Here is a 17,994-nt window from a genome sequence, read left to right on the forward strand (position 1 = left end):
CAATGCAGGGGTCACGGGTTCAATCCCTGGGCCAGAAGATCCCACAAGACGCGGAGCAACTAAGCCTGTCACAATGACGGAGCCTGGGCTCTAGGGCCCGTGCACCCCAGCTACTGAGGCCCCCACGCTCTGGAGTCTGTGCTCTGCAACCAGAGGAACCACTGCAGCCAGGAGCCCACACGCCACAACGAGAGCAGCCCCGGCGCGCTGCAACCAGGGAAAAGCCCGGCAGCAACCAAGGCCCAGCACAACCATAAATGCATGAAGAATTTCTTTTAATATTCTTTTTTAAAAAAAGAAGATCACATGAAGCAACAACCACTCTGAAGACAATGTTGGTAATATGCTGGATGGACTGGAGAAAAGACACAGAAGAATCTGAAACAGTGGAAATGCTGCAAGACTAGTCAAGGAAGAACAACACACACAACAAATACGAGTAACTGCTGCTACCTGACAAAGAAAATACACTGAATGAAAAGAATATTCAAAGCTGGCTTAACAATCTACATTCAAAAAACTAAGATCATGGCATCCAGTTCCATCACTTCATGGCAAACAGATGGGCAAAAAATGGAAACAGTGACAGACTATTTTCTTGGGCTCCAAAATCACTGCAGATGGTGACTACAGCCATGTAATTAAAAGACTCCTGCTCCTTGGAGGAAAAGCTATGACAAACCTAGACAGTGTATTAAAAAACAGAGACATCACTTTGCCAACAAATGTCTGTACAGGCAAAGCTATGGTTTTTCCAGTGGTCATGTATGGATGGGAGAGTTGGACCATAAAGAAGGCTGAGCACTGAAGAATTGATGCTTTTGAACTGTGGCGTTGGAGAAGACTCTTGAGAATCCCTTAGACAGCAAGGAAATCAAACCAGTCAATCCTAAAGAATCAATCCTGAATATTCATTGGAAGGACTGATGCTAAAGCTCCAATACTCTGGCTGCTGCTGCTGCTGCTGCTGCTGCTGCTAAGTCACGTCAGTCATGGCCGACTCTGTGCAACCCCACAGACAGCAGCCCACCAGGCTCCCCCGTCCTTGGGATCCTCCAGGCAAGAACACTGGAGTGGGTTGCATTTCCTTCTCCAATGCATGCAAGTGAAAAGTGAAAGTGAAGTCGCTCAGTCGTGTCCGACTCCTAGCGACCCCATGGACTGCATGCAGCCCACCAAGCTCCTCCGTCCATGGGATTTTCCAGGCAAGAGTACTGGAGTGGGGTGCCATTGCCTTCTCCGAATACTCTCACTACCTGATGCAAAAACTGACTCGTTGGAAAAGACCCTGATGCTGGGAAAAACTGAAGGTAGGTGGAGAAGGTGGTGACAGAAGATGAGATGGTTGGATGGCATCACCAACTTGATGGACGTGAGTTTGAGTAAACTCCAGGAGATAATGAAGGCCAGGGAAGCTTGGTGTGCTACAGTCCATGAGATCACAAAGTGTCAAGATACAATTTAGCAAATGAACAACTTTTAATAACAATATCCTGGCTGAGAGAATCTAATAAACAGGTATCAAGTTTCATACACTATCTAAGGAAACAAAAGAGGTCAGCTATATATTCTATTCAAGTGCCCCCCAAATTTACATAAACTAGCACATGTTAGAATGCAGAGAAAACCCCAGAAAAACATCTACTTCACTAACAGCAGACTAGGTAATTTGAAACAAACCTCCAGTTGAACACAAATAAGAAAACTCAGTGAAATATTTTTTTAAGTGAAGAGTCCTAAAAGCATCACAAAGTTAACAAGATAGTAAGGAATTTTGAGACAAAACTGCAGGGACGGGGCAACGAGCAAGGTGAGCCTGGTGTTCGGGGCTGCCTTTCCCAAGGGGGTGTCAGCTGCTCAGGAAGAGGCAACTAAGAGCACTCGCTCTGACTTTCAAGACACATGGATGGTTCTAGAAGCCTGCAACATCCTGGGAACTCAGGATGGCAGGAACCCCAGAGGGCTGGGCCTTAACAGGAAGAGTGAAACAGAAATCAATTTCTGCAAGGACTGCTGCACAACTCTGAGTCACGTGCCTGGAACAGAAAATAAAGCTGTAAAAGTGAACTGAGGTGGTCCTTAAAAACGAGTGCCCCTAGGTACCAGTAAAAAAGGAAATCAAAGAAAAACTGCCCTTGAGGGGAAAAAACAATCATCAATCTATTTCTACAAATAAACTGTCAAGTATATTATCCTGTACACAATCACAAATAATCAGTTACCTGAGGACACAGGATGACATGGGCAAGAATGAGCAGAAACAGCTGAAACAAACCCAAAGACTCCAGATATTAAAATAATCAAACAATTTTAAACTAACTGTATGTATTATGTTCAAAGTAATAGAATTCAAGCATTAAAATTTTCAGGAAGGAACTAAAAACTATTTAAAAAAAATGCCAACTTGAAAAAAAAATAATAAAGAACTTTTAAAACATAACACATGGGGACTTCCCTGGTGGTCCAGTGGTTAAGACTCCGGGCTCTCAATGCAGGGTGCCTGGGTTCAATACCTGGTCAAAGAACTAGATCCCACATGCCCCAACTTAAGCCTGGAGCAGCCAAAACAAACAAACAAACAAACACATGGACTTAATTGATACATTTAATAAGAGGTTAGATAGCTAAAAGGGGTAAGAAAACTGTAAGATCTGTCTAGAATAAAGGACACAGGGACAAAAGTATAAAAAATCAAAAACAGAGGGTAAATGACTCCAAACACAGTAAATCAGTCTAATGAACCTTCAAGTAGAAGAAAGAAAGAATGGTACAAAAGCAGTATTTGAATATATAATAGCTGGAAATTTTTCAAAGCTGATGAATATGGCAAGAAACCTCAAATTCCAAAGCATAAAAAGAGTACCAAACCAATACAACAGTTAGAAGTGAAAAGTAATAAAACAAAGATAAAATTCACAGAAACACCTGGAAATGTTTTAAACTCTCTTAAACAGCATAGAAGAGAAAGAGGAGATGCACAGTTCAAGAGGGAGGGGACATATGTACACCTATGCCTGGTTCATGTTGATAACAGAAACTAACACAGCATTGTGAAGCAATTATCCTCCAATTAAAAATGTCAAAAAGTCAAGGACGAGACCAAAATTACAATCAAACACCATTTATAAAATAAGAATTATAATATTCAAACCCAGGGAAAGCACTAGAAGTCATGTTAAAAGAAACACCAACCTTCAATACCTTTTCCCCCTTTTGGTTTAGTAATTACTAAAAAAAAAAAAAAGTAATAATAATAATCAAACATCTACATCATAAGTTGGAAACAACATCCGCAAAAGTTTCTTACAGTTAGTGTGTAACAAATAAGTTTAATACCAATCAAACATACAAAAATAAATTATATTTTCATATATCAGTACAATTTGAGGCCAGTTTGTGCTGGGGGTTTTTTTGGAGGGGGGGAATGGGAGGAGGGTGGATCCCAGGTGGTACAGTGGTAAAGAATCCACCTGCTGAGGCAGGAGACACAGGTTCTATCCCTGGGTCAGGAAGATCCACTGGGGGAGGAAATGGCAACCCACTCCAGTATTCTTGCCTGGAAAATCCCATGGACAGAGGAGCCTGGCGGGATACAGTCCATGGGGTCGCAAAGAGTGGGACACAACTTAGCAACCAAGAATGGCTTTTCTGTGTGTGTCATTTATAATAGCTCCCCTTCTGGGGCTTTTAGTGAGTTTTACCTCTAGATCTGCTAAACTCGTTCAAACATAAAGATTAATTAAGTATCATGTCTAGACTTTCAGGTATAACACAATATCCATTAAAAATGTCTCCACAAAGAATTATTGTACAGACAGTTCTGGCTACACAGAAACTCCAGAAAAACAGGCTTAGTGAAGTCTAACGATCAAGGCAGAATTTCTGGAAAGGCAGTTGGAGTGGGTACTCACAAAGAGTTGAGGTGATTCTTAGAAAAAGACTTGGATAATTGAGAGACTGGTCTATACTGAGAGAATGCCAAGATACAAGCACAACCCATTTTAATTATGTTCTTTCATCATGAAAAATGAGGTCCCCTAGGCAAGACTGACATTTACTATGAACTAAAAGTACTGGATAAAACTGTTAATGATATAGTCTTAAAGATATCATTTAATCATGTGTTAATCAAAATATGGAAGGATTCAAGCCAATGCTCACCAACTCTTCAGATTTTTGAGAATAGAATTGATGTTCCAAGGACAATTGGGGAAAAGTTCCCTCCAGTGGACTTTGAAAACTCTGCAGCCTAGAAAAACTAACAATCTAAGTCAAAATTCTAATAAAAAATATAAAGCTGGACAGAGAGAAGAACAGTTGTTACCAGTGGCTGGGGGTGGGGAAAATAGGGAGCTGTTGACCACTGGGTAGGAAGTTGCAGTTATATAGAATGAATACGTATGGAGATCTATGTACCAGCAGTGATGACTATAGTTACTAGTAGTGTAATATTGAATACTGAAAACTTGCCAGGACAGGCGATACCAGATTAAAAAAAAAAGGGGGAGAAGCTATATTGATTTCAGATACAACAGATTTCACAGCAAGTTAACTTATCAAGAAAAAAAAGGAACATTATGTAACTATATGTATGTATGATACATCAATTCTCCAACAACACATAACAATTCTTTAACACATAGGCATGTCACAACAGAGGTCAAAATACATGAGGCACAAACCGACAGAACTAGAAGGGCAGATCTATGAACCCACTATCATGCACAGGGACATTAATAGCCACCTATCAAAAGGGATCCAGCAACAGAGCATCTGTAAGACAGCTGAGCCCCACACACCACCATCAATCAACTGGAGGTAATGGACGACCTCATCCAACAGCAGCAGGATACATGTTCTTCCACAGCTCAGACGGAAACTCTACCAACAGACCAAATACATTTGTTTCTGTGCCTTGAAACAAATTTAAAATGATAGAAGTCATAGAATGCCTGCTCTCAGCACCAACAGAAGAAGGGAAATTGGCAGCATTGAATGTATACATAGCAAACAAAGAAGGATCTAAAAACCAATAAACTAAGCTTCCACTTTATGAAACTAGAAAAAGAATAGCAAGTTAAATACAAAACAAAGCAGAAGAAAAGAATTAATACAAATTAGAGCAGAAACCAATGAAATTGATAATAGGAAATCAAAGTGGGGGGGGAATCAGTGAAACCAAATGCTGCTTCTTTGCAAAGCTCAATAAAATTGTTAAGTCTAGCTAGCTTAACTAAGAAGAGAAAAGATGAAATTACTAATATCAGAAATTAAAGACGGGCCACCACTAGGTCCCATGGGCATTAAAAGGATACTAAAGGAATACTATGAACAAACCTATGCCCACAAATCTGAAAACCTAAATGAAATGGGCCAGTTCCTTGAAAGACACAATTTGCCAACACTCTGGCGGCTCAGCTGGTAAAGAATCCACCTGCAATGTGGGGAGACCTCAGTTCAATCCCTGGGTTTGGAAGACCCCCTGGAGAAGGGAATGGCTACCCACTCCAGTATTCTGACCTGGAGAATTCCATGGACTGTATAGTCCAGGGAGTCACAAAGAGTCGGACATGACCGAGTGACTTTCAAAGCAAAGCAAAAGCATCACTGAAAGAAACAATCTGAACGGGCCTACATCCGATAAAGAAACTGAATCAGTAATCAATAAACTTCTAAAATAGAAAGCACCAGGCACAAATGGGTTCACTGGTGAATTCCACGAAACACTTAAGGGAGATATTATAGCAATTCTCTACAATCTCTTCTGAAAGACAGCAGCAGATGGACTATTTCCCAACTCATTCTGTGAGGCCAGCACTACGGTAATACCAAAAACAGACATCAAAAAAAGGAAAAAAAAAAACAACCCCCAAATTGACAGATCAATAGCTCTCATGAACACAGATGCAAAAAGCCCTCAACAAAATTGTAATCAATTAAATCTAAAAATGTATATAAAGAATTATACACCACAACCAAGTGGGATTTATCCCAGGTACACAAGGCTGGTTCAACATGTGAAGATGGATGAATGTAATCCATTCCATCAATAGGCTAAAAAAGAAAAGTCACATGATCATATCAATAGATGCAGAAAAAGCATCTGACAAAAATCACAATAGCCATTCATGACTTTAAATATCAACGAAACAACTTTCAATAAACTATTAGTAAGAATACAGGGGAACTTTCTCAATTTGACAAAGAATTCCTAACAAAAAACCTACATCAACACCATGTTTTGTGGTAAGAGACTAAAGCTTTCCTACTATGATCAGGAACAACTCCTTCTGAACATCATCTTGACGTTCCAGCTACTGCAACAAGACTTGAGAAAGAAATGAAAGATATACTGATTTAGAAGGAAGAAATAAAAAAGTATCTTCTGTTCAAAGACATGATAACTGTCCATGTAGAAAATCTGGAAGAATCAACAAAATCTCCTTGTCTATATAGCAAGGTCTCTGGATACAAGGTTAATATACAAAAGTAAATCACTTTCCTATACACCAACAATGAACAAGTGAAACTGGAAATAAATTTAAAAATTCACATTAGCACTCCCCTCAAAAAATACTTCGGTATAAAGCCAACAAAATATGCACAAGATCTATTTAATACATGTCGAAAACTACAGAACTCTAATGAAGAAAAATCACAGCAGTAAGCAGTTATTCCATGTTAGTGAACTATAAAACTCAGCATTACCAAGATGTCAGTTTTCCCCAATTGGATCCATAAACTCAATGCAATCCTAATCAAAATGCATCAAGTTATTTTGTGGATATCAACAAATTGATCCTAATATGAGTACCCTCCCTGGTAGTCCAATGGTTAAGACCACCACAGAAGGAAATCCAGATGAGCTTGGGTTCAGCAATGACATTTTAGATACAACATCAAAAGCATGATGATGCGAGAAACAAATGACAGATAGACTTGATTAAAATTTAAAATTTCTGCTCTGCAGAAAACACTGCCAGCCAATAGATATATAAAGAAAAGCCACAGACTAGACAAAATATTAGCAAAAGACGTATCTTATGAAGGACTGTTACCCAAAATATATGAAGAACTCTTAATTCTCACCATTCAATCCAGCAATCATCTTCCTTGGTATTTACCCAAAGGAGTCGAAAACTTATGTCTACACAAAAACTCTGTACACAAATGTTTACAGCAGTTTTATTCAAAACTGTGAAAACCTGGAATCAACCAAGATGTACTTCAGAAGGTGAACAGATAAACTGTTGTACATACATACAAGAGAAAATTATTCAGCAATAAAAAGAACTGCGTTTTTAAGCCATGAAAAGAACTTAAATGTATACTACTATGTGAAACGAGCTAACCTGAAAAGGCTACATATTGTATGATTCCAGTTATATGACATTTTGTCTTCCTACGGAGACAGGAAGAAAAACAACGGTTGCCAGGGCGGAAAGGGGAGCAAAGGATGAACAGGCAAAGCACGGAGGACTTTTAGGACAGTGATGGTATCTGTTTGATACCTTACTGACAGACATATGTCAGCATATTATACATTTTCCCAAATCCACAGAGTGTGCAAACCCAAGAGTGAACGCTAATGTGAACCAGGGGCTGAAGGTGAAAGGGGGCGGCATTGCAGCATGGTCAATCGGAACGAATGTGCCAGTGCGGAGGGGAGGTGAGCAATGGGCAGCTGCGGCGGGTGGGGGGGCAGGAAGCAAACAGGAAAAGCCGTGCCTCCCACTACAGCTCCATAACTGCTGTAGTTATAGAGCTACAGTGAGCCTGAAACTGCTGGGAGAGTAAAGCCTATTTAAAATTATGCTAGAGACAAACTGAAACTCTCAATGGGAACTGCAATTTACAAGCACATATAAACAGCCTCGAAGACTCCTGAGAGTCCCTTGGACTACAAAGAGATCCAACCAGTCCATTCTGAAGGAGATCAGCCCTGGGTGTTCTTTGGAAGGAATGATGCTAAAGTTGAAACTCCAGTACTTTGGCCACCTCATGGGAAGAGTTGACTCAATGGAAAAGACTCTGATGCTGGGAGGGATTGGGGGCAGGAGGAGAAGGGGACGCCAGAGGATGAGGTGGCTGGATGGCATCACCGACTGGATGGACGTGAGTCTGAGTGAACTCCAGGAGTTGGTGACGGACAGGGAGGCCTGGCGTGCTGCGATTCATGGGGTCACAAAGAGTCGGACACGACTGAGCGACTGAACTGAACTGATAGACAACCTCGCATCTCTGTAATGACTAATGGACAACATAACGAACTCTCAGCAGAAATAGGGACGCATCCTGGCAGCCTAGACTTTTCATCTCTTATACTATTCTCCAGCAAAAAGAACCACAAGTCCTGATGGAATAGTCCAATTCATATCCAGAAGCCCAGAGAATATTGAAGATGGGCGTGAAAAATACTCTTCCCAGCAAACAATAATTTTGAAACATTGAGATGACATTAAAAAGGACTCAAATGCCAGACAAAAATGTGTTCCCACTAGCCACACTAAGACAACGTAAGCAGTTAAAAAAAAACTTTAATTATAATTAGCTAAATCATAATTAACCAATTATAATTAACTAAAACAAGTCTGCAAAGCCTTGATTATATAATGATTCTTTAAAAAAAAAAAAAAGTGGAATTTCTCTCAAGTAACTAGCACTTCATTCAAGTAGATTTTATTTATAAAGAAAAATGCACAGAGAACTGGCAACATCACCAGCTACAAAGAGGGAATGTTCTCACCATAAAAACTGTGAGGATTCTTGCTACCTTCCCAATGACCACTTGAAGACTCATTCCCACCACTTACCCCTCACACACACACATCCTAAAGAATAAACACTGTTAATAAACAATGTTCAGTTCAGTCGCTCAGTCGTGTCTGACTCTTCGAGACCCCATGAATCGCAGCACGCCAGGCCTCCCTGTCCATCACCAACTCCCAGAGTTCACTCAGACTCACATCCATCGAGTCAGTGATGCCATCCAGCCATCTCATCCTCTGTCGTCCTCTTCTCCTCCTGCCCCCAATCCCTCCCAGCATCAGTCTTTTCCAATGAGTCAACTCTTCGCATGAGGTGGCCAAAGTACTGGAGTTTCAGCTTTAGCATCATTCCTTCCAAAGAAATCCCAGGGCTGATCTCCTTCAGAATGGACTGGTTGGATCTCCTTGACGTCCAAGGGACCCTCAAGAGTCTTCTCCAACACCACAGTTCAAAAGCATCAATTCTTTGGCGCTCAGCCTTCTTCACAGTCCAACTCTCACATCCATACATGACCACAGGAAAAACCATAGCCTTGACTAGACGGACCTTTGTTGGCAAAGTAATGTCTCTGCTTTTGAATATGCTATCTAGGTTGGTCATAACTTTCCTTCCAAGGAGTGAGCATCTTTTAATTTCATGGCTGCAGTCATGAAAAATCATCTGCAGTGATTTTGGAGCCCAAAAAGTAAAGTCTGACACTACAAATAATTTTTTTTTTAATGTATCAAGGTACACAGTTTACAGGTTAAGAGACCTTCCGATAAATCTTGGGCCTGGAAACGGAAATGTGCAGAGATGCTGAAGCCCTGCAGTCAACTGGAATGGGCTTTTAAATTGACTAGAGATTTATGGAACTGTTTCTTCTCTTTGCTTGCAGGTTGGTGATTTTAACAATTGTTCTTTATCCTTTTCTTTAGTATTCTTCTTGCTGTGTGTGTGCACTAAAGGAGATGGACAAAGGTCTCCCCAAGCACAGAGACAGAGCAAAGACTGAGACGTTTGACTTTATTTAACTTTCATACAGAAGGACAGGATAAGATATATATGTATGTGTATATATATCTATATCTATATACATCATCCTGCTCCTGTTAAATCCTTTCAGTAAATTTTATTTGCACTGAAATTACACAGAAGATAGTAAGAGAAGATGTTCTTGCCTGGAGAATCCCAGGGACGGGGAGCCTGGTGGGCTGCCGTCTATGGGGTCGCACAGAGTCGGACACGACTGAAGCGACTTAGCAGCAGCAGCAGGTAAGGAAAAAATCAAACGCCAAAATCTTACTTATGTGGTGATGTTCGAAGAACAGCAGTAGCTTAGGAAACACGCGAGAAAAGTACAAGCAGGCACTACTGCTTAGTGATGCCCACTGTGGGGGTGACGTGTCCGCGGCGCTGGGGACAAGCCCATGGAGGAGACAAACCCCTGACCTCAGGAAGCTCACAATCTAGGATACAAGGCACACGGCATGCAAGTATGTAATACAATGCCTTATCTGTAAACACCAGGAGGAAAGGTAAAGCGGGAGAAGAGGATGGAGCCCAACAAGGGCTGCTTTTTGACAGGCTGGGCAGGAAAGGCCTCCCTGACAAGGGAGCATCGAGCAGAGTTGGCTGAAGTCAGGCAATAAGTCCCCTGAGGGTCTGGGGGAAAGGCGCTCTGAGCTAAGACGACAAAAAGTGCCTGAGAAAGGGCTGGAGCCTGGAGAGCAAGGGGAAGACAGGACAGGTTGCGAGGTCAGGGGAGCGTGAAGATCGCAAGTGGACTTAGGGTTTTAAGTGTCACTGGAGGCCTTGGAGAGCTGACAGAAGGAGTGTAAAAGACTCTTGGGTCTGTCTTTTTTTTAATTAATTAATTTATTTGAATGCACAGTCACATTTATTATTTGTTTGGCTGATCTTAATTGTGGTATGTGGGATCTCGGTCCCTGACAAGGGACTGAACTCGGGCCCCCTGCATTGGAAGCTCAGAGTCTTAGCCACTGGACCACCAGGGAAGTCCTTCCTTGGGGTACTAGAAGCTCACTCTGCCGCTACATGGAGAACAAAACTAGAATGGGTGACAGTGAGACCAGCTGGTAGCTTGGCAGCAATTCACACAAACGGTGGTGATCCGAGTCGGGAGTGACCACGGTGAGGAGAGGAGAGCTGTCTGAAATCAGGACGCAGTACTAAGGTACAGCCCGAAGCATTTTCCAACAGGCTCCACGTTTTTAGCCTGAACAGTACATGATGTCATTTACTGAGGCAGGAACACTGGAGGAGGAGAAGGTTTGGGAACAACCAATGGTTCCACAGAAGACATATTAAGCGAGGGATCCACTGGAGACATCTAAGAGATGTTAAGAACTAAGGTGAAGACACTGGTTGCGTTCAAAGTAAGAAAAGAGCTGGCAATATAACTCTTAAGAGTCACCAGCACACAGACAGTAGTTATAGCAACTAAACTGAATGAGACCACCTAATCTGTGAGAAGATGAGCAAAAAAGAAAGGAAGAGACCAGTGAGATAGGAAAGAACAAGAGAATGTGGTATCCTGAAAGTCAAATTAAAAAGAGAGAGACTTTCACTCCTGAAAATGTTAGAGGCACGAAGTGAGACTGAATACTTAAGGTGAACAAAGACTCAATGGTGGTTCTGGCAACATGAGATCAAAATAGTTTTAGTAGAGCGAGAGGAAGAAAGCTTGCCAGCAGCAGGTTCATAAGAAAATGGTCAAAAATAAGCAGCTACCGTACAATCCTGAATATTCATTGGAAGGACCGAAGCTGAAACTCCAATACTTTCGCCACCTGATGGGAAGAGCTGATTCACTGGAAAAGATCCTGATGCTGGGAAAGATTGAAGGTGGGAGAAGGGGAGGACAGAGGATGAGATGGATGGATGGCATCACCGACTCAATGGATATGAGTTTAAGTAAACTCTGGGAGTTGGTGATGGACAGGGAGGCCTGGTGTGCTGCAGTCCATGGGGTCACAAACAGTCGGACACAACTAAGCAACCGAACTGAACCGTAAGTACAGACAATTCTTTCAAGAGCTTTTGCTGTGAAGATGAGCACAGAAGCAAAACAGTAACTGAAAACAATATCCGATCACGAGAAGGTACTTTTGTTTAAGAAGGGTGATACTGTACACTGCTATATTTAAAATAGATAACCAACAAGGACCTACTGTACAGCACAGGGAACTCTGCTCAACATTATCTAACAACCTAAATAGGAAAAGAATTTGAAAAAGAATAGATACATGTATGGGTATAACTGAATCACTGTGCTGTACACCTGAAACTAACCTAACATTTTTAATCACCTATACTCCAATGTAAAATAAAAAGTTAAAAAAAAAAAAAAAGTGTAGCAAATGCTTAACACTAATGGAAATAATTCTCTGAGCAAGGGAGCTCAAGATGTTGGAAACCAAGGAAGACTGAAGGGGCAAGGGGGACAGAACGAGGGACACAGGCAGAGAAGCTGGCTGTAGAAACCCCAGAGACTCTTCATCCCATTTTAACAGGAGGGCTGGTAAAACAGAGGGGTAGAGATGAGAGCAGGAAAGAAGATCTGATGGTGGATAACTGTGGAATTTCTTTCCTGATTGCTTCCGTTTTTTTTTTTCATTGAAATAAGTAAGATCATCAACTGAAAAATGGAAAATGAGGTGTCAAAAGTCTGAAAGAAGAGAAAGTAGGTAAAGGATGATCCCTGATAATGGGTGGGAGAACTCTAGGTATAAGTGGTATGAGTGGAAAGTCAACCATGACCCACTGGAGGCTGAGGTTTTCTCCAGTCACTCTGGCTGCTGCAATGCAGAGTCTCAGTTTCGTTATGAAACCAAAACAGTGGGAAGATGACAACGGAGTTCCAGGTGCATAAGAGAGAGACTACCACAGTGGATGACAGAATCTGAACGAGAAAAAAGGCTGACAAACCCCATGGGTAAGATCCTTAAGTTGGACAAGTCACTATGGCTGAAGGGTTATCGTGATGTGGATATCGAGCTGGTAAAAGAAGAGTTAGACTTGAAACTGAGACTTTGGAAGTGAAACAGCCAATTGTCCTAGTAAGTGATACAATACTAAAGGCTAAAGTACGGCCATAAGAAAGAGAGGCTGGGACTTCACAGGTGGTCCAATGGTTGAGAAATCTGCCTTATAAGGCAGGGGACCCAGGTTCAATCCCTGGTCACGGTACTAAGATCCCATATGCCGCTGGACAGCTAAGCCTACGTGTCCCAACTACTGAGCCTGCACCCTCTGGAGCCCAAGCTCCACAGGGCGAAGAGAAGCCTCCAAGGGCTGCAACAAAGGCCCAGCACAGCCTGATAAATAAATAAAGGAATGAGTGGCTCACGCGGGCTGGAGAGAGGGCTGCTGAGGAAAGGAAGGCGCCACTATTCTGGGTATTAAATAGATTGTGAGAATGGACGATGGGGGAAGGAGAGGAAAACGGACAGGGAGGCACTGAGTCTTCCGAGGATGACACAGACGGGGAGACGGCGCCACTGCGAGCCGGGACTGTGGGCAGTCCGTGCACTGGCTTAGAGGGACGTCTACTTAATGATAAATATCGCTCAAAAGTACAAATCACTTTTGACACGATAGTAACAGCACAAAGTACAGAAAAAAATTAAGGGGAAAAACTATGAAAAACCACCTATGGGGAACTGAAATAAATCCAAGTATAAAATATTAACGTGGCAATGAATGTGCACCAAAGGGGTAAAATGTAAGGAGAAGCATTCTGAACTCCCAGCTTCTCCCTGATCTGTCTACTTAACAGACCCTAAGGGAAAAGCAATGAGAACTGCTGGACTTCTGAAGGCTTTTCAAGAATTACAGGCATGTAACAGGAACATATGGGATAACCAAAAGTACTTCATGGAAAATAATATTTTAAAAGACGTAGCAATTTCTAATTTTCTCCTTTAAGCATCAAGGAGATGCCATTCAACTGCAGAGAAGAAGCCTATCCACTGTATCTACAGTCTATCCAACAACTGCAAACACACTGAGAGGCCACCTCGCTTGGACAAACCTCTGAACATGGTATGAAACCTACTCCCTTTGACAGCTCGTTAAATCACTAACTCAGGGTGAATGCTGGAAACTACCTTGGCAACTTGCTCTACCTTCCTCTTGCAGATGCAAAAACACATGAGCTTCCTTAAGGCACCCAAAGTCAAGGAGACAAGGAAGTATTTGGTCTGATTTAACCCAGCAGTTCACAGTATTATTAGCTAATGAAATGTACTTTCCCCTCACCTACATACTAACACAATAAACAAACACCAGATGGTTCATAAGCCAGAAATTTTACCAGGAGTTATCATGCAAATGGCCTAGAATTATGTTTATTCCAGTTTTAATTTTGCTTTAATAAAATATTTCTATACAGAGTTTAAATGATTTCTACTAAGAGCTTTTTGGGGAAAAAAGAAAGAAAACTCGGTTTTTTTCACTTTGTCATTACTTTTCAAACTACTTCAGCACATGGACACTTTAGAACTCAGTGGACAGCCGAATGCTGCTTGTGCAAAGGACTGAGTAAATTTTAAACTTGCTAGTTAAGCTCTGGCACCTGTTTCCACAGTATTTTCCGTCTCTGCGCTCTCCAGTCCGTCCATGCTGTCCTCATCTTCTGCTGCGGTTTTTCCTCTGCTTCGAGGCCTGCAGACCAAGAATAAACACATAATTAAATGGTACGTTTGAAGACTTAGAATTCTACTCAAAATGAAGCACAGTAAAAGGTCCTTAGAATAAAATGATTTAGGCGATCCTCCCTTCATTTCACCGTGTCAGCAGTAAATGCCACACTTCATGGCTGCCTTCCCCACAGACTCAGCTGCTCCTTACACCCAAACATGGGGGCAGGCCCACATTACTACGTCCGTGTCATCGTAACTCACTTCTTCACACACTCCTCAGGCGAGGCTTTTCCCCTCTTCTACCAGACTTTGAGATGACTCCCTGTCTACAGCAGTGGTGTTTAACTGCCCAGGTGGCTCTTTTCAAAGTGCACACACCAGGTTATACCTCTAGATCTAAAGAAATCGGGGAGTGACATCTCTGATCTCTATTTCTAAAATTTTACTCCTTAAGGAGAAAGTGAGGCATACCCCTGCAAACCATGCCCCACCCCCCAAAACACCCTCCATTAAACATAATTTAATCACACTAGAAGTGTGATGGATTTTTAACTTATAAACACTTCAGTAAAGTCAAATAAATGTTAAGAATCATGGTAAAGTAATATTTTTTTTAACCAATACAATTTAAAAAAACTAAGGCCTTTAACGTCTTTGATGTCTCATAAATGAGTCAAAAAAATTTAAACAAATAAAGAAAAAAACAAGACACTACACGTAAAAAAACTTAGCAACTGATAAATCAGTATTCAGATAATTTCAGAGCTTTAAATTACTTCATTACTTGAAAAGGCACAAATGAACTGTTTATTTGAAAAATATCAAATGAGTCGAAAACAATTAAGAAATAGAGAAAATAATATGAAGAAAATAAAGCAAAAGGCTGTTTTAAACAACAGGAAACCCATTTAAATTTTACTTTTTAAAGGAAATAAATCCCTCAAAACTAATAAAGGAAAAGTATAAATCTTTTAAGTTAAAGTAATCAAAGTTCAAATATTTGATAAACAAACTACTACGAACTGTCTAAAGTCATCCTCACCCTCCCCAAAATTAAAAAAGAATACCTGAACCAAAACCCTAACATATCCAAAAACTGTGGATGAAAAAAAATCTAAATAAAATACCAATAATCAGAATATTAATATTAGAAATCTGCCAATATAACACACCAAGTCAAGCAGTCAAAACACCACCATTCATAAGAAGAGGGAAAAGAGGCAGAATAAAATGACAAAAATTTTGGGAAGGGGGTATTGAGGCTATGGCTGATTTTACTGTTCATGGGAAAAGGGAGAGAATAATTATCTTTAGAATTTATTAAGGCAACTTGTTATGTTGAACTTAAAACAGTTAAAGGGTAAAAAAGGAACAGAGGAACGAAGGTTTGATCAGTCCAACAGCAGGCAGACCAGGAGAAAAAAAACACCTGGTAAATAGAAAGTAAGAAATAAATATGAGTTTACACAGCAAAACTTAATGCTGCCATTATTTAACGATGAAAGTAATTCAGCAGTGTTAACTCAATAGAACTTCAAATTACATAAAACAAACACACAAAGAACAATAGAAAGAAACTGCTAGTTTCACAATCATCATGGGCTATTTTAACATCTCACTCTCAGAAACTGATAGATCAAACACTAAAAGCATTTTAAGCAAGTATTTAGACAATACATTTAACAAGCCACATTAGACAACTCGATCAACCCTACTTGTGTCTGGCTCTGTTAAAACACTGGATAAACAAAACAAAATCCCTGCCTTCTCCAAACTACACTCTAGTAGGAAGATATATTTTTTATTCTTGAAAACAAATAAAACACAAGAAAATACTAGGGGAAAAAGGCAAAGAATGAAGGACTAGCTATCTGTTTAAATACATTTATAAAATCAGTCACTCAGTCGTGTCCGACTCTTTTACATTTAAAAAATAAACTTGGTGAAATGAAATTCATCTGAGTAAGGAGACACTGAGTACAGATGTGAAGCAGAACAGGAACCAAACCAGGCAGATATCTGGTAAAAGAGCGCTGCAGTAGAAGAAACAGCAAATGCTAAATTCTTAAGAGAAGAGCTAGCAGGACAGCAAGGACACACTGCCCAAGCAGACTGACTGAGAGGAGCCGTGAGGAGACAGGCGGCCTAAGAATATTTTTTAAAGGCGGGGGTGGCGATTCATTTGTTTAGAAACTCGCAGACCAATATAATGACTGGATACAGGGAGACAGGAAACTCTTGAAATAATCCCAACATGACTACTGTAGTGGGAAAGAGAATAAGAAATTAATTCAAGCGAGATTATGGAAGTAAAATTTCCATTTAATCTTCCCTTCATGTTCTTCATACCTGTGTCCACTCATTGCTGAAAACACGGAAACACACATGGCTTTGCTAGGCTAACCCTGATCTTCCAGGCCAATGCCCTGTTCTAAGTTTCTCTCGCCACTATCCTCGCCATCACTAGTTGTAAGTTTGGGGCACAACTGGCTTTAGGTCAAACTTGTTTTATCTTGTTAGTATCTCAACGTATTGGTTGTCTGCATCAGGTGGTAGCTATTGTTTAGTGGCTAAGCCATGTCCGACTCTTTGTGACCCCATGGACTGTAGCCCACCAGGCTCCTCTGTCTGTGTGATTTCCCAGACAAGAATACTGGTGTGGGTTGCCATTTCCTACTCCAGGGGATGTTCCTGATCCAGGGATCAAACTCGCATCTCCTGTATTGGCAGGCAGATTCTTTACACCAGTCAGCCTCCAGGGAAGCCCCTGAATGGTGGTATTTACTCCTAAAAAATAAATTTTAATTTTTGCCTTGCTTTTCTTCCTGCTTCTATTTATTTCTTCCATTCTTGATTTTTGGCACCACTGAAAACATGCTTTTCACATTCATCAATCCATCAGAATACTACTGCTTCTGTCAACGGATCAATGGATCAACATTAGAAATTTGATTTTTCTGAATGTGAAACATAAAGCTCATATTGTCAAACCCACAGCAGTTGGCAATTTCCAAACTTAAATAGCAAAATAGATGCATAGATTTTCACAGCTCATTCACATGTTCTCGGTTTTGGTTTTAAATAGTCTAATTACAAACGATAACACAAAGATTATTTATTTTAATCTTTCTTTAGTTTTTCTCTCTTTTTCCTTTGTATCTCATAACCTTTTCATCTTAACTTTTCCTTGTTTCACTTTGCTGCAGAGAAATATGAAGTAAAATAATACAACTAACTCTATTTGAGAAAATTTTCCAAAATTCAATGTTTCTTGTTAATCTTATAAAATTAAAACTAATTAAAAAAAAACTAATTTGAATTCCTAAAACAACCTGGGGGCTCAGACAATAAAGCTTCTGCTGATGCGGGAGCCCGGGGTTCAATCCCAGGGTGGGGGAGATCCCCTCGAGGAGGCAATGGGGACTCCAGGACTCTTGCCTGGAGAATTCCATGGATGGAGGAGCGTGGTGGGCTACAGTCCATGGGGTCACAAAGAGTCGGACACGACTGAGCAACTGAGCATTCACTCACTCACTCATAAACAGACAAAGCATAAGAAACAGTATTATCAGACACTGGA

General features: G+C 40.8%; 1 protein-coding gene across 20 annotated transcripts in view; it reads right to left on the minus strand.

Annotated features, from left to right (window-relative positions):
* KMT2C (lysine methyltransferase 2C) overlaps nucleotides 1-17,994 on the minus strand; it is a 253,773-nt gene that overhangs the window by 163,199 nt on the left and 72,580 nt on the right. For all 20 annotated transcript variants that reach the window (XM_061415258.1, XM_061415274.1, XM_061415254.1 and 17 more), the window contains exon 2: nucleotides 14,348-14,436. In XM_061415258.1, the coding sequence (XP_061271242.1) occupies nucleotides 14,348-14,436 (89 nt within the window). The remainder of the gene's footprint in view (nucleotides 1-14,347; nucleotides 14,437-17,994) is intronic.

This window comes from Bos javanicus, chromosome 4, assembly GCF_032452875.1.
Source record: "Bos javanicus breed banteng chromosome 4, ARS-OSU_banteng_1.0, whole genome shotgun sequence".
NCBI lineage: Eukaryota > Metazoa > Chordata > Mammalia > Artiodactyla > Bovidae > Bos > Bos javanicus.